General features: G+C 34.8%; 1 protein-coding gene across 3 annotated transcripts in view; it reads right to left on the bottom strand.

The window, feature by feature from the left end:
- TMX3 (thioredoxin related transmembrane protein 3) overlaps positions 1 to 18,686 on the bottom strand; it is an 87,885-nt gene that overhangs the window by 31,698 nt on the left and 37,501 nt on the right. For all 3 annotated transcript variants that reach the window (XR_011966006.1, XM_072604141.1, XM_072604139.1), the window contains 3 exons: positions 17,385 to 17,462; positions 11,465 to 11,531; positions 2,310 to 2,408 (listed from right to left, as the gene is read on the bottom strand). Coding sequence is in view for 2 of the 3 variants with exons in the window: in XM_072604141.1 (XP_072460242.1) it covers positions 2,310 to 2,408; positions 11,465 to 11,531; positions 17,385 to 17,462 (244 nt within the window). In the remaining variant the exon portion in view is untranslated. The remainder of the gene's footprint in view (positions 1 to 2,309; positions 2,409 to 11,464; positions 11,532 to 17,384; positions 17,463 to 18,686) is intronic.

Here is an 18,686-nt window from a genome sequence, read left to right as displayed (position 1 = left end):
ATAATTAACATTTATTTAATCATTAGGTAGAACAAAAATACAAAAATAATTTTCCAAAATTTCCCTCAAGTTCTTATGCAATTCACCCCACACGAAACATCTTTTTTATTCACTTCTATTTAAATACTTTCTTCCACGTCAAGCTCAATATAGAAACAGGTGACACTTGGACCATTTTAGGACTTCTTCACAACAATCCCATTGGGTAGGTAACGTAAGTACTATTACATTCATTTTACAGATAAAGAAATTGAAATTCAGAAAAAAATATGGCAGTGATTTATTAAAAGTTATATAGTAAATAAATGCTGCAATCTATAGTTATACACAAATCCCTCAGACTTCAAAGCCAGTTATTGTTTTTCGCATTATACCAGGATGCATTCTTCCAGTAACCCTTCCCAAAATATATGCTCCACTATACTGACATAATCTTTCTGAATCCATTTTATTTCGTGACTACCTTGTAATATTTTGTTCTCTATTTTTATTTCATGTTTACATGTCAAAACCTAGAAAAACAAATGCATTTTCTTAGAGTCACAAGATTTAAGAGATAGAAAATATCTTAAAGATCGTATATCCCAAATAACTAATTTTCCAGATCATTTGACTAATGGTTGGAAATATGAAACTGCATTTCAAGAGGCAAGATGTCCTGATTGATGATATAAATATGGGTATAATCAGCATACAGCTCTAAGGTGATAAGTTTTAAGTGTGTGATCTTAGAGAGAAAAGAGCAAAAAGCTGAGGACTAGTTACAAGGATAGGAGCAAAATCAAACTCTCAGAGTTGGAAGGGACCTCAGAGGTCATTTGGTCCAACTCATACCTGAATAGCATCCACTCTATGACATCCCTTGACAATGGTTGTACATCCTCCCCCTGAAGATCTCTAGTGAAAGGGAGTGTGCTACCTCTTGAGAAAGGTCATTCATTCCACAATAGTACAGATCTAATTATATGGGGGTTTTCCTAAAGCACCAGGCCTAAGAGAAAGAAAAGTTGCTGTAAAAGACAAAGGTAGAACAAGTTATGGGTCAAGCACAGATTGTGATCTGTACCAAGTTGGGAGCATTTTACCAGCCCTTCAATCTATGGCTCACTTTTTTTCCCCTAACATTCTTTAATTCCTTTCTTTTTTTCTACTATATTTTCCTCCCTTTTAAAAAAAAAGCTTCTCAAAAGAATTCATGATATTTCTATTAGTATTTTAACGTAAAATAGGTTAACTCCTGGAATACATATAACCTATCTCCCAGGGGACAGCCTTCTACTTCTGTACTCTGAAATGTCAAAGTGTATTCTCAGAAAAGAGCTATGCAGGTATATATTTAAAGACAGGTCAATTTCAAACAAAAAGGTTTTTCAGACTGTATGTGTAAGTGGACAGTCCTACAGTATTTATTGTAAAGTACAATGCATTTGGAGTCAAAAGACTTGGAACCCAGTTAAAGTACTGAAACCTAACAACTCCTTCACAATGGAAAAGTCACTTGAACTTAAGAGGGCTTGTTTCTTCATCTATAAAATAAAGACGGTAATATCTGTGCTACTTCATGGATATTTTGTGAGGACATAGTACATAAATAGTATATGGCCAGGTGCTATATTAATGTGACATTATTATACCGTTTTAAAATGTCAATAATTTTTCTTTTGGGAACGTCATAGAGTTAAGACAATCTCTTAAAGTTCTGCTGAAGCTGCTGTGCCCCTGACTTATAAATCCTCACTATTATGGTAAACATTCCCTGGTACAGTTACCCTCTCACTTCCAAATCAACTACAAAGTAAAGAAGGGTGATAACAGACCAACAAAACCTTTTTATCCAAAGCTTTTTCTTTTGGCTGCTCGTTTTGGATTTTCAAAAAAAGTTTAAGTACATAATTTGGAGGAATTCTTGTGGAAAGTCCTTCCAAATTTCTATTTCTGTTGGGATATGTCAATTCTTTAAAGCAAAAATTAAGTGCAGTTATCTGTAAAGTGAGAGCTAATTTAATTACAATGTCAATAAAAACAATCTGTATTTCAAAGAAAGCAAAACAAGTATTCAGAGGATATAATGTAAGGAGACCTAGATCTCTAGTCAGAGGTCATGGTTTTTAATCCTGATTTTAAAACTTACTGTGTGATGTTAGGCAAATAACTTCTCAGAGTCTCAGTTTCCTCATGTATAAAATACGCCACTAGATTAAAGACTACTAAGGTCCCTTTCAATTCTAAATCCGTGATTATTTTCCTTTACAAATACTTCTTCAGAATCATTAAATCAATCAAAAATATGCTACAATTAGATATTTTACCTGTGTCTGTAAGTTCATAGAGGGTAAAGCCATCCACAGTAAGATAATTTTGAAATCTCTCTCTGTTGACCCATGATTTAAGATCACCATCTTCATACTCTTAAAAAAAAAGTGAGAGGAAACAAAAATTACAAGAACACTAATTTCTAAAAATGTTATATTCCTATAAACCAAGATTTAGTCTATATATCAAGTTTAAATACTTTTGACATGGCAATCTGCAAAGTAAAGAAATAATTTAAAAAATGATGTGAAAAACACCTTATTATACTTACCAAAATACCTATCTCAAAATGCAATCTTACTCATTAATGAAAAAATTTTAAAAGTAATCAAATGCACTTTTAACTTTTTTCCCTCTGAAGGCACAACCAAAATAAAACAAAAAATAAAGATCACTTTCCTTTTTATATTTGTTAAAAAAAAATAATAATTTTTTTTTTTTGTGATGAACAGATGTATTCAAGGATATTTTTTGGGCCAGGATAGTGGGCAACAGCAGAGAGAAATGAAGAATAAAGAATGCTTAACATATCACTATCATGACAACAAGTTTTGCAAATTTTATACACAGTAATTTTGGGTGTTGTAGCTTTTTTTTTTTCCATTTTATTTATTTTTAATGTTTTACAATCGTTACCAAAAAACTTAGATTTTTTTCACCCTATTTACCCCACCACCACCTCTCTCTCTCCCCAAGATGGCATACAATTCTATATAGGATCTACACATACATTCCTATTGAATACATTTTCACGATAGTCATGCTGCGTAGAAAAACTAAAATAAATGGAAGAAATCATATAACAAACCAAACCACAATACATACACACACACACACACACACACACACACACACACACACACAAAATGATCTGTTACATTCTGCGACTGAATTCCATAGTTCGTTCTCTGAATATGGAAGGCATTTTGCCTTAGAAGACCATGGGGAATTTGTTTTATTTCCATCCTTGCATTGCTATGAAGATCCAAGTCTACCAGAAAAAACTCTTGCACACTGTGGTTGTCGAAAAAAATAACTTTTAACCACTCATTTAGTTCCAATTAAGAAAGCAAATTATATCACAACTAAAACTGCTAATTCTTTAGAAATGACAATATTCCACCATTTCAGAAATGCAGAGCACTACAGAGGTAACTTCAACTGACTTCTAGAAAGATTATGTGAGATGCTATATACGAAAAAATGGATAAGAATTCAATCTTGGGAAGATTATAAACTCAGTCAAAATGAAATGTGCAGAACCAGAAAACAATTTAAAAAGTAAAAACAATGTAAATAGAAACAATAAAAATGAAATTGAAAGCTATGCAGATATAATGAATTATTAAGCTTCAACCTGGAACAGAAATAAGAAAATGTATCTCCCTTTCTCCTTTGCAGAACTGAAGGAATAAAGGTGTGGAACACTGGATATACTGTCAAACTCAGCAATGTGTTGGTTAATTTTGCTGAACTGTTTTTCCTCTTTTTTTTCCTATTCTTTATTAAGAGAGACAGCTTGCTGGGTAGGGGAGGAGAAAGGATCTATTCAGGAATGAAAGTGATACAAAACTGGGGGAGGAGCCAAGATGGCAGAGTAGAAAGATACAAAGACACTTAGCTCTTACCCCACAGCCCATAAAATACCTGTAAAGAAGAACTCTCAACAAATTCTAGAGCAGCAAAAGCCACAGAACAATGGAGTGGAGGAGATTTCTGTTCCAGAGAGACCTGAAAAACTGACAGAAAAGGTCTGTCGCGCACCTGACTTGGAGCAGAGCCCAGCCCTGCCTTGACCACACAGCACCGAGAGGAGCAAATCCGAGCAGGCTTCAGGGACAGAATCTCCAGCTGCAGCACAGATCTCTCAACCCACAGGCGCCAAAAGTCAGTGAGAGGGTCTTTTCAGCTGGCCAAGATGGGAGTGGGGTGTCTCCATAACTCAGGCCCCCTTGGGAGGCAGCAGCAGACAGGGGCTCCCAAAGCAGGCAGTGGCCCGTGCCCATTATTAAAGGTCCCCAGGGAAAACTCCCTGAGGGAACTGAACCCTGTGTGGCAGCCCTGCCCCAACCTTCGCAGGTGAACTTAATCTCACAATGAATAGCAGCCCCAACCTGGACCCCCACCAAAAGCCCCAGAAGCTTGGGAGCAGCATTTGAATCTCAGCCCCCAAGTTCTGGCTGGGCAGAACTCGAGGCAAGGTAGTTATGGAGAGGAAACTCACAAGTCAAGTAAGTGGCTGGGAAAATGTCCAAAAAAGGGAAAAAAAATAAGACCACAGAATGTTACTTTCTTGGGGAACAGGTGTCTCCTCACATCCTTTCAGATGAGGAAGAACAAGGCATACTGTCAGAGGAAGTCAAGGGCCCTGCCTCCAAAGGGGACTGAAACTTGGCTCAGGCAATAGAAGACCTTAAAAAACAAGTCAGCAGCTTACTAAAAGAGAACCAAAAAAACGCTGAGGAAAATAGCAGCTTTAAAAAGAGGCTAACTCAACTGGAAAAAGAGGTCCAAAAAGCCAACAAGGAGAAGGAGGTTTTAAAAAGCAGAATTAGCCAAATGGAGGAGAAGGTTCAAAAGCTCACTGAACAAAATAATTCGTTGAAAGACAGAATTGAGACCAGGGAAACGAATGACTATGAGTTAAACCAAGAAGTTACTAAACAAAACCAAAAATTTGAAAAAATAGAAGATAAGGTGAAACAACTCACTGGAAAAACAACTGACCTGGAAAATAGATCCAGGAGAAATAATTTAAAAATTATTGGGCTACCTGAAAGCCATGATCAAAAAAAGAGTCTAGACATTATCTTCCATGAAATTATCAAGGAAAACTGCCCTGATGTTATAGAATCAGAGGGCAAAATGGGTATTGAAAGAATTCATCGTTCACCTCCTGAAAGAAACCCGAACAGAGATACTCCTAGGAATATTGTGGCCAAATTTCAGAGTTCCCAGATCAAGGAGAAAATACTGCAAGCAGCTACAAAGAAATAATTTCAGTACTGTGGAAATACAATCAGGATAACACAGGATCTGGCAGCTTCAACATTAAGCAATTGAAGGGCTTGGAGTGGGATATTTCAGAAGTCAAAGGAACTGGGAATGAAGCCAAGAAACACCTACCCAGCAAATCTGAATATAATACTTCAAGGGAAAAAATAGTCATTCAGTGACATAGACAAATTTCAAGATTTCATACTGAGGAAAAGACCAGATCTGTATTTAAAAATTTGACTTCCCAAGATAAGAACCAACAGAAGCATGAAAAGGTAAACAGAAAAGAAAAATCATAAAAGACTCTCTAAAGTTGAACTGTTTACATTATTACATGGAAAGAAAGTATTTTTAACTCGAATCTTTTCTCAGTATTTGGGTAGTTGGAGAGATTGTACGTACATACACACACACAGATAGAGAGTATAGGATGTGTTATATCAGAAGAGATGATATCCACACACACACACACACACACACACACACACGCATGCACGCACGCACGCAAAAGTAAAATAAAATAAAATAAAAATTAAGAGGTGAAGGAGGAAAACTCCGGGAAGAGAAAGGGAATAATGGAATGGGGTAGGCTATAACCCATAAAAGAGATAAGAAAAATCTTATTCAATGGAGGAGATAAGGGAGAAGGGGGGGGGGGAATAAAGCTACTGTCCCCACGTGAGGCTGAAGGAGGGAATAACATGCTCACTAAATTTGATATGAAAACATATACACCACAGGAAAGTAGGAGAGGAGGCGACAAGTGAAGTGAGGGGAATGTTAGAAGGGAGGGCAAGTGGAAGAAGGGAGTCACTAGAAATAAACACTTTCGGGAAGGGACAAGGTCAATTGTAGAGAGGAAAAATAAGGGGGGATAGGGTAGGTCAGAGGGCAATATAATTAGTATTACACAACATGATTACTATGGAAGTCTTTTGCAAAACAATACATATTTAGTCTGTACTGAATTGCTTCCCTTCTCAGTGGGGCTGGGGAGGAAGCGGGGGAGGGAGAGAAGTTGGAATTCAAAGTATTAGAAACAATTTTTGAGAATTTTTATTGCATATAATCGGGAAATAAAAACTACAGGGATAGGGATATGGAAATTTATCTTGTCCTGCAAGAAAAGAGAGAAGATGGGGATAAGGGAAGGGTGGGGTATGATAGAAGGGAGGGTACACTGAGGGAAGGAGTAATCAGAATGCAAGGTATTAGGAAATGGGGGGAGGGGAGTGATGGCAAGAAAACATGGGACATGTTACATAGTGAGGTAAAAGCAATTAGCATTAAAACAATGGACTAATTAATTACTGAGAATAAATCAATGACATCTTTAGTTTGGAGAAAAGAATTTCAGTCTAAATTTCCTAGAGGAAGGTAACCTGGGGTAAAATTTGGCATTGATGGAAAAGTCAAGGTTTTAATGGTAAATTTGATTTTATGATTGCCATCTAACCAGGAACTAGAACATGTATAGAAAGACATGTCAGCCACTTAAGACTTGCCTCAAAAGATGTTCCTTAGTCAAAGTGAAACTACAATCATATTTGAAACCTGGTTATTGGAACTTGCCATTTTTAGATGCTATGGGACTATCAAGTGACTGCTCCTCTGAGTCTAACTCCAGGTATGGGTAGCAAGACAGGCGATCTGAGCCTCCAATACATGATGCCAGTAAGTTGATGAGATGCTGGTATGAACTGCATAGGTGATCTCAAGGGAAGGGTGGAAGAGGGGCTGTTCAGCATGCGCTGATGGGGGATTCTCATGACTCAATTTCCCTACTGACACCTGGTAGACTTTAAGCTTGACTGAATGCAAGTGGATAATCTAATCCTGCCTGGAATTGACATGAAGTTGGGGAGATACTGTATCCATGCTATGTCCTTACTATTGGTAGCAATTTCCTATAGTCAAAAGGTTTGTAAGCTTAATACCAGATCTATTCAATTATAGATTATGGATAGGGTAACATCTGAGGTTGTCTAAAATTAAGCTATTAGGCATAGGACTTTAGACCAACAACATTAAGTTAGGGCCCTTTAATTCTTAGTAATACTGTGGAGACAATTAGGTCAAGAGCTTGTGAAGTTAGCAACATAAATATTATTTGTGTCTTGGTTAATGTTTAAAAAAAAAAATTCTTTCATGGTCCATATTGTAAATGCTTTAAAAAGATGTATCACCTGACCAAAAGTCTGAATTGCTTTATCTGTTATAAACTGTGTTAAAAATAAATTAAAAAAGAAAGTGATACAAAACTTCAATCCCACACCCTTAATGTGATGGCAAAGAAAACTGTCAAAGATACTGCGTAAATATTGGATATACATATATTTTTAAAAAGGTTATCTATTCTTGGCGCAGCTAGGTGGTACAGTGAATAGAGCACAAGCCCAGGAGTCAGGACGACTTGAGTTCAAATTTGACCTCACTGGATATCTACTAGCTGTGTGACCTTGGGCAAGTCACTTAACCCCAACTGCCTTATCTACTCAAAAAAAAATGATATCTATTCTCAAGAAGCTTTCATTCTGTGAGAGTTGAAGAAGTGGAGTTCAAACAGGAACATGAAACAGAACTGCAAAATTCAAGTAAAATCTATTCAACAAGTTTGATCAAAACACAGAGTATGTGATGAGGATTACTGTGAAACAAGGCTACCAAAGTAGGTTAAGTCCAACTATAGAGAGCCTTATACTCTGCTGAAAATTATATCTACTACCCCATCAGTCACAGGAATGTACTAAAGGTTCTTAAAACAGAATGACACAGATCTGAGAATGATGGCAGTTTGGTTTCTAGTTCCTTCACCTCTTCAAAAACTATCTTGCTCTTCCTAGTAGTTCTGTATTACTGAAGCCTACCTTTCAGAATCTCAAGCATAACACTGATGACATGTAAAGTGAGCACAACTGTTTGGTAATTTGAATATTCCTTGGTTTTGCCCTTCTTTAAAATTGGGATGGAAACTGATCTTTTTCAATCGAGTCACCCTTTTGAGTTTTTCAAATTTGTTTAGAGACTGAGTACAGCATTTTAATAGTACCATCTTTTATCATTTTAAATAGCTCAGTTAGAATTCCATCACTTTCACTAGCCTTATGTTAGCTGTGCTTCCTAACCCACAACTCTGTGGGTTCTCAAAGCCAAGGGGCTCCTTAGCAGCTTTCCCAGAGTCCTCATCTGGCACTCAAACCCTCTTACCCCAAAAACTAAGCCCCAAAATAAAACCTCACCTCAGAATATATCTATACCTTTTTTAGAGCCAGAGGGTACCTCAACCCTTTGACCCAGTGCCTCAACAGAAAAAAACAAAAGATACTTAGGACCCTCCTACAAAACAACTCCCCTAATCAAGCTTCCCACAATATGCAGGTCCATCAATGGGTGGGAAAAATCTTTTATCACATGAAAATAATTAACAATACAAATATGTACATTGTTACTAGTTAAAGAAACTCTTATTTCTGTACTTTACTCCTAGTAAAGACTCTCTATTGATAAAGGCAAGATTCAATCAGAGGCCACTTGATTACATTAAAACAAAAGCAGCAAAAGATCCTATTTTGATTGCCATCACAAGTCCTCAAAGAGATGAGAGTACCAGATCATCAGCTCCTAAAGTACCTATATTCAAGCCAAGAAGAAACTGTTAGAAGTGAACATGGAATAATTGACTGGTTTAAGATTAGAAAAGGAATATGACAAGGCTGTATACTGCACCTTATTTATTTAAATTATATGCAAAGTGTATCATGAAAAATGTCAGAATGGATGAATCAAAAGCTTAGATTACGGTTGCCAGGTGAAATAACAACCATCTCAGATATGCAGATGATACTACTTTGATGGTAGAAGTAAAAAGAATTAAAAATCTTGATTAGAATGAAAGAGAAAAGTATAAAAGCTGGCTTGAAGCTTAACATCAAAAATACTAAGATTTTGGTAACTGGTATCATCACTTCCTGGCAAATTAAGGGAGAAGAAATGGAGGCAGTATCAGACTTCATATTCTTGGTCTCAAAGTTCACTGAAGAAGGTGATGGCAGCCATGGAATTAAATGATGTTTATTCCTTGGAAGGACTGCTAAGGCAAAAAATCTGGACAGCATACTAAAAATCAGAGACAGCACCTTGCCAATTAAGATCCCATATAATCAAAGCTATGCTTTTCCAGCTGCAATGTATGGTTATGAGAGCTGGACTATAAGGAAAGCTGAGCACCACAGAATCAAACTGTGGTGCTGGAGAAGACTTTTAAGAATCCCTTGGACAGGAAAGAGATCAAATCAGTCAATACTAATTAATTCAGGCTATTCACTGGAAGATCAAACACTGAAGCTTAAATACTCTGACCACAAAATGAGAAGATGGGACTCAATGGAACAGGATGAGATGGACAATGTCAGGGAAACAATAAACATGAGTATGGACAGACTTCGAAAGACAGTGGAGTATAGAAGGCTCGGGCATGCATCCATGGGATCATGAAGAGTTAGAATCAACTGAACAACATCAAAGCTAATGTGGAAATCATTACTAAGCATTTTTGGAGACACTCTCTCTGGCTAGAAGCAGTCTCAGGTGCCTAGCAGAGAAGCATGAGGGATAGTATAAGGGATTTTATAAGATCTTAGGAGATTCAGCAATAAAAGGCCCTAAACAGTGTACTTCTCCACTTGTGAACTCCATAGAGTTCCAGTAATGCAATATATGTAATTGGAAGAAGTGTTTCCTTGCTACCTTTCTTACTATACCATTTCAGTAAATGCCTTTCTTTTAAGCGAAATGTCTCCTGGCTGATCATCAAAGGTAAAAACATCAGTCAAAGTCTAGCAGTCCTAATTTTAAGAGTGTGGACCCAACTAGTATCTTGTACCTGAGGCAATCCTTTCCTGGAGAAATCTAAGCTGCAAGTTCAAGTTGGGGAAATAATCTAAAGGGGGACTAAAAATAAATAAGTAAATGAGAAGGGTTTTTTTTGAAGGTGGGATGGTCTGGTACTATGATTTCATCCACATAGGGAACTTCTGGCGCAAAAAATCTATCAGTGCAGATTAGCATCTCCTCTAACTTCTATCACAAAGAGTTATTTAGAGTACCTATAGTATAAGTGATTTGCCAAGTCACATAGCTAACATGTTAGGAACATAACCTTGAAAGAAGATCTTCATAATTCATAGGCTTGCTCCCCAATCAACATACAATGCTGTTCTCTAAAAACAGATCAATCAATGAAGACATTGCGCTCAAACTTCATATAAAAGGTCTCTTATAGTACACTATCATTCAAAGCAACAACCTACCAAACATTCTAAATTTATTTATTTATAGAGTATTTGCAAAATTCAAAATAGTATTTCAGAACAGGAAAAAAAAACAAACTGTATATGAAGAAGAAAAAATGGAACAGAGAGAATTCATTTAAATAGCCACCAGGAAAAACTGGGTTTAAACACAAACAAATTAGCCCTTACTCTTTCTGCCAAAAACGTAAATGATAGGAGGAATTCTGGTAAAACATAATTTAATGTCAGATGCCTTTTTGATTAACAATTTATCATTTTGTGGTCATTCAAATAAGTTCAAAAAGAAAATCTGAAGATGTATACCTCATGAATATTAGAATTAATCTTTTTAGTCATGAGAAAAATATACTTCAACATTCATATTGAGTTCTCACTATCAAATAAGTGACATAACAAAGTTTTTAATTTGAATTTTCACAATAGCTTCAAATAAATCTTTAGTACTAAAAGTTGACAGAGTTATGCAATTAACATCTACATGTATTACAGCATAGTTTTCTGAAGTCAATCACTTGATCACTTTAACTCCCCCACTCCTTTTCCATTACTATGTGATACCAATTATTGTCATTTTTAGTGTCCCTGTGTATATGAATATTTTATAAAAATAAAATTTAAAGGATTAATAAATATAAATTAGTACTAAAAATTTTTTAAGACTTACAAAATTTTGATTCAATCTACAATTCTACTCAAGATTTATGTTATCTGTATCACATGAATGAAATGGAATTTTTATCTTTAGGCCATTCAACTCCCTGGGATAGTGAATAATACATTTACTAAATATTTTATTCTAATCAAATTATGTTAAAATGCTACATGAGGCATTATGTACTTACCATCATATACAAAGTAAGTTTCATCTTTAAAAACAAGCACAGCAGGCATCTCATTCAGGGTTACATACTGCAAAAATCAGAAATTTCAATGCCTTAATCACTGAAAAAACTTTTTAACTAGTGACTATCATTTCACAGATATTGAGAGGCCTTGTTTTCATAAAATATAAAGAAACCCCAGAAGAAAACTAATTGAAATTTTATGACCTTGTCACACAGTCTAAATTCCCACCTTACTAATCTGTTCACTATTAAACAGTTAGTGGAAATAGTAAACGATAGGGCCACAGAAAGAGAGGCAACAAATACATTGTGGATGGAGCTGTGAATTGGTCCAGTCATTCTATAACGAAGTAAGGAATTATGTTAAGAAATAGTAACAGCAACAATATAGTTAACATTTAAATACTACTTTAAGGTCTGCAAAGCATGGTACATATTATTTTATTTGGTTCTCAAATGAAGAAAGCCTAAGTGGAGAGAGAGGTTAAATGACTTGCCCAGAATTACACACTTAGTAGATGTCAGACTAGAGGATTTGAACTCAGATCTTCCCGACTCCAACTAGATAAAGATAAACAGAGAAAGACAGAAAGAACAGTAGTTTTCATGGTAGAAAAAAACTGAAAATACAGTTGCTGCCTCCTGTGAGGAAAAAACTAGACACACCATTATCCATGAATGTAATGGAGTATATACTGCACTGTAAGAAGTGATGAGTATAAGGAACACAAACTCATGCAAAGATCATGAACTATGTACATACACAACTATGCCAGTGAAAAGGACAATAATATAAAACTGAAAGTGAACAAGGTATAATTATAATGACCATGTTTGGCTTCAAAGGAAAAATATAAGTATGGGGGGAATACGCTACGTATGTTATGCAGAATACTACATGTAATGCTATACTTGACTGAATTTATTGTTAGTTTCTCTGAACAGTTTGTTCCCCTACTTTCTTTTTTATTCTGTACTAGAGGATTTATTAGGAAGTGAAGGTGATATGAAAACAAAAGATATCTTTTAAAAAAAAATAAAATAAATCTTTTGTCAATATTCAGTCATAGTATCACTTTCTAACCACCTAGTGGCTTATGTAAAAACAACTACTCTTAAAATAACTATAGAATTGTATTTAAATAAATAACTAGTATTTAAACAACCAAGGGAAACCATAATTTTACAGATTTCACAAAAAAATTGCATTTTCATACAATATAGTAGGTAGTCCTGAAAAGACATGTATTCGGTGGGATCAGTTTTATAGGATTAATGCAATGGTGATTTTTAGTGAGTTAAACTAAATGTGAGTCAAATCCATCAGTGGAATTTCTTATTTAAAGAACCTTTATAAAAACTTCTGCAGTGAGAATGCTCACCTAAGAAGAGCACAAACTGATAGCTTCCTATATAAGGACATTTGCAAAACAGGGTATAGTCAATCAGTAGCACTGACAATAAGGGGTTTTTTTGTTCATTTATTTTTAGTTTTCAACATTTACTTCTCTAAGTTTAAAATTTTTCTCCCTTCCTCCCTATATGGCCTGCAATCTGGTACAGGCTTTACATATACATTCCTATTAAAATATATTTTCACATTAGTCATGTTGTATGGAAAAATTATAAGGAATGGGAGAAACCATGAGAAAGAAAAAAACAAAACAGAAAACAGTCTGTTTCACTCTGTATTCAGACTCTATAGTTCTTTTTCTGGTTGTAGATGGCATTTTTTCATCATGAGTCCTTTTGTAACTGTTTTAGGTCCTTGCAATGCTAAGAAGGGCTGTCTATCAAAATCAGTCATCACAGACTGTGGCTATTATTGTAAGCAATGTTCTCCTAGTTCTGCTCACTTCATTCACCATCAGTTCATATAAATCTTCCCAGGTTTCTCTGAAATCTGCTTGTTCATCATTTCTAACAGCACAATAGTATTACATTACATTCATATGCCACAACTTGTTCAGGCATTCCCCAATGGATGGGGAATGGCCAACCACAAAAAGAGCTGCTATACATATTTCTGTACATGTGGGTCCTTTTCCCATTTTTATGATCTCTTTGGGATACAGTCCTAGAAGCAGTATTGTTGGGTCTGACAATAATTAGGTACTTACTAAGTGCCATGGCACTTGCCTTGAAGAGTCCACATTCTAATGGAAAAGATCACATTCAAAAACTATACATACTCTATGTAAATGGAAGGTAGTCTCAGAAGGAAGGCACTAGAACTGAGAAGGGAACCAAGAAAACCCTCCTGCTGCAGCAGAAGGAATCTGAACTGAATCTTGAAGGAAATCAGATGGCAGAAGCACATTCCAAACAAGGAAAACAGCCACTTGTAACAACAAGAAGCTCAGTGTTGCTGGAAAGGTAAGCAGGAGTCAGGTTGGGAACAGCTCTGAATAACAATTATTTTTGATACTGAAAAAAATACAGCCCTACTAGAGTTTACTGAGTGGAGGGGGTGACATTAGCATAACTCTATTTTAGGAAAATCACTTTGGCAGCTGAACAGAAAGAGTGCATTAGCATGAGGGAGAGACTGAGGCTGGGAAAACAACCAAAAGGCTACAGTAATAGTTCAAGTAAAAGCAATGAGGACCTTTACCACGGTAAGGGCTATGAAATGGGAGGAGGTTGACATTCCAAAACACCTGATCAAAAACTGGATCAAAGCTAATCTAAATTTTAGATTTGATCTGGTTAATATACTATTTAAGGTGTGTTTTAAAAAAATTCTTAGGAATTTTCTATGTAGAAAAAACCAATTTCAGTTAAAAGAAGTTAAGATGAATAACTAAATGGAATGCAAGGGCTTTGGAGAAATAAAGCTTAGCCAACTCTGTTAAGTGACACTGTTGAAAAATATTAAATGGATAACCAGAAAGTTACAAATCTAATTACCAATATCTACATTAAGAAGACCTCTCCTTCAGTAATATAAAGGTTTAAATATTTCCTTAAGTGGAAATAATTATTAAAAAAAACAACCTCCATTAAAAATTATGTATAGAGAATATTGCCAAGCTAGAGCGTGTGAACAGATTATTTCTTATTTATTTAATATGAGGTTGAGAATACCATCTTTTCTTAAAACAGGAAAAATGGACAAAACAAGTGTATGGGGGGGGGAATCTTTTCACTAAATAGATAGTGATTCTTCTGGCCTGGATGTAAGAACTCCATATAGACCATCAAACTTCCATCAAGGATAGTGAACCTCCTTCTTACTTATCTAATAAAATAAAAAGTATGGGAAATTTTTACTTATATCATTCCACCACAAAGTCCTCTCCTCCCAAAAAAAAATAATAGAAAAGGAATTAAGGAAAAGTTGTGACACTCCTTTTATTTGCTTCTGTAGCAACACCGTGTCACCAGATGCAAAGACAACACATATATATGTATGTATGTAACTACCAATCTCTTCTATCAACAGATCATCACCTCATGCTTAGATTATTTTAATAATATAGAATTCTTTTCCTACAGCAATCCATCTTACAAATGATTTTACTTGGTATTCAGCCACATCATTGTGTTTTGCATATTACACTTTAAGAAGCACACTGATAAACTGGAGCAAATCCAAGAGTCTAGGATAAAGAGGATGCAAAATTATATAATCGAGGAAAGGTCTTAAGAATTGGGGATATTTAGCCTGCAAAAGGAAACTTAACAGCTATCTTCAAATATAAGATGGGTTATCCTATAGAAGAGGCTAATATTTCCCTTACTTTACGTAGCTCACTTCAATTAAATAAACATTTATTATGTGCCTATTTTAAAAGTTCTGAGGATAGAACCAGAAGTTATAGGAAGACAGATTTTAGCTCATAAAAAGAGCAACCAAAATTGTGCAAAAGGCACGGATTTATGAGGCATTACATTCTCCGCCAAGAAGAAAATAGATTACTGCCTGACAGGGATATTGTTAAGGGTTTTTTGTTTGTTTTTTTGGGAGGAGCTGAACTGCAAAGGAAATTGGACTCATCACATTCAAAGTCCCTTCTTTCACTGATTCTAAGCTTCTATATTCCTTTATAATTTTAAGAAATGATCTCTCACATAATGTTTCATTCTATTCCTTACATGAGTTTATAAATTTCAAACAAGTATTCACAAGCACTGAGTAAGTATCTCTTTTATGTCGAGCACATCTTCTCAATTTCAGCTTTTCAGTCTAAAAGGGGGTTCAAAGTTTCATCTTATTCTACTGGGCCTTTTGCATAAAAGAATAAAAACTTCACTTCAAAGAAACATACATAAAACCTGATCGTAACAGAATTTAACCTATAACACCCTAAGAATTTTCAATAGCATTTCTGGGATTAAGCCTATCAGCAAAACAGTTATGAGGAACATCAGTAATTAATAGGAAAACGGTATCCTTACTTTTTACCTTTTAACAAAGTTGGCAGCAGGACAATTTATTCAGAATAAATCACACTGGTCTCAATTATGTTCTATTAACTTTAAAAAAATTTTTTTAAAAAAGAAATCCAATTTCAAATATGTAAACTAGCAAAACCCAGATCCAAATAAATCAAGACAGATACAGATACAGATAGAAGAGAAAAAGGCCTAGGCATCCATAACAATGAAATACATCACAAACATAAAGCTTTACTATTTCATAGTAGATTACAGAGTTCTAATACTAAATATAATTTCTGTTCTGTAGCTGTAGGTCATTGCAGTTCTAGAACGTAAAAGTTCTGGACAGGCAGCAAGGTGGTATAGTAGATAAGAGTGCTAGTCCTGGATTCAGAAAGATCTGAGTTCAAACCTATCCTCAGATACTTCACAGCTGTGTGACTGGACAGGTCACTTAATAGCTCCCTGCCTCAGATTCCTCAATTACAAAGTAGAAACATAATAGCACCTACCTTCAAGAGTTGTGATGATCAAATTAGATAATATCTGTAAGTGTTTAGCTTAACACAATCTTTGGCACACAGTCAGGGCTTTATTAATGTTTGTTCCCTTCCTCCTGTTTCACAAAACTCTTTTATTTGTTCTTGCCTAATTCTGTGAATAGCCATTTGCTTACAAAGAAAAGTAATTTTAGCACAAAGACTCACATAGCAAATAGAAAGTTAAGTGCAGAGTATATGGTTTGATGAATAAGAATATACCCTAGGAAACCATTACTCAGAAATGGAAAATTAAAACACCTTGATAATCAGGATAGCTTTAATCATAATAAAACTTTATAATTCAGTCTAACAAAAATCAATGCTGCTGTTGCTTTATATATATATATATATATATATATATATATATATATATATATATATATATATATATATATATATATATATATACACATATATATATATATATATACACACATACACATACACACATATAGTATTATTGTACGACCTAAAATGTTATTTCCATTAATATTTACTAGTTGTAGTTCACAATCACCTATCTTGACAGCTATGAACAACCACCTATATACAGTTATCCCTTCCATATCATGGAGGTTAGGGCCACCCCTGCGATCTGGAAAAATCTGCATAAAAACTTTTGGTCTTCCTTTTGTACTAGCAAAGTCTGAATTTTTCCTTTTCATGGGGTGTTTACACTATGTTACTGTAAAACTTTGGTTAAGTATTTGTTCACAGGCTATATGTAGATCAATATTAAGTAAAAATACTGAATAAAAAAATTTTAGAAATACAAAATACTACAGTAATTTCTTACACCAACCTATGATCTATCAAAACCACGATGGAGAAAGTCATGATGTGGAAGGGATAACTAAATTACAATTAAGTAGAAGGTGAAGGGTTATCTTTTAAATAATTTTTACTGTGTCAAATAACATTAAAATATAAAATCATATCTCATATAAGTTTATCAAAAAAAATGCTATAAAATGCATTTAAAAGTCACATACCTCAGGTATAACCTCTTCTGAGGCCGAAAAGAAGTAGGTATAAACAATTAATTCTGAAGCTACTTCTATGTATTTCTCCTGTAGAAACATTTAAAGATTAAAAAAAAATAAGCCACTGTTTCATATTTGTGTGTATATATGTTAACTATTATGTACACCAGTATAAGATATCACTTTGTAAATTGACCTGGGAATATAACAACCATCACAGTTATCACCCAGATGACTCTAGAATTTTAGATAAATAAATAGATAGATAATTAATGCTTTAGTTTTCCGGGGAATTAATTCACCTGTGAAGTTGTCTCCTGCATTCAAATATGGTCCCACCCTCATAACAGCCTTTTACAATCAAACTGACAGACATGCTTTGCTATAAAATTGGGATCATAGATCTGCCACAATGCTGACAAATTATACATCACAATTTGTAATGTAGTTTTTAAAAAATAACTATTAAAAGGCCTAAACTTAAAAAGACATTAACGCATCATCAAATCAAATAGTAGATCTGTGATCTCATTAAAGGTGGGCACTGGCTCCAATAGTGCTACATCTTTTATCCCTGTTCTTTTGAAATACTCATGAGATGCCCACAAAAAGTGTTAGAACCCATCCTCTAGATCTCATCATTTCTTGGAGACTGATGCAGGTACTGCTTGTCAAATCTCTCTCACTCTCAATATCTGACTAGCCTAAACTCTTCTACACTAATCATAGAACAGAACTGCTCATAAACTTAAACTATCCTCCTCAATAAGGTTTTGAAAATAAGATATTTTTAAACCATGTTGCCTTTGACTATTATATCTCTCCATCTGGCAAAGAGGTCAGATATTTGCTGACTGAGGTGGTTTTTGTGCACTTTGGCCTCCTTGTTATGAAGGTACCTTCATATTATTTAAAGTTCTGTAGAAAATGTTAACAGTTGTTTTGGATGTCTTTTCCTTTATCTGTTTTCTGGAGTCAATAGTTTGTTTAAACAGGCTAGAATTATACTTGCAAGCACTATGCTATTCTTATCTTTTTGTTTTCCTTTTTCCTACCTTTATTTTAAAAAGTCAGACCACAGAAATCAGTTATTCTGATGACAACTGTATCAATAGCTTGTCTGTTGACAGTCAAATTCTTTTAGTGTATTATATTAATATTATTCAGTGCTCACCATGTTCAATGCCTTCTGATTCTTTTCTTGAATAAAATATTTATGGTACCAAGGTGTGAGATTTCTGCAATCAACAGGTTGTTAGCCTCTTTCATTCTTAATCTTGAGTCATACATTCCAATGTATTCTTCACCATT

Source organism: Notamacropus eugenii, chromosome 4, assembly GCF_028372415.1.
Source record: "Notamacropus eugenii isolate mMacEug1 chromosome 4, mMacEug1.pri_v2, whole genome shotgun sequence".
Lineage (NCBI taxonomy): Eukaryota > Metazoa > Chordata > Mammalia > Diprotodontia > Macropodidae > Notamacropus > Notamacropus eugenii.
Note: the sequence above shows the minus strand (reverse complement) of the source record. Positions and strands in the feature narration are given on the sequence as shown.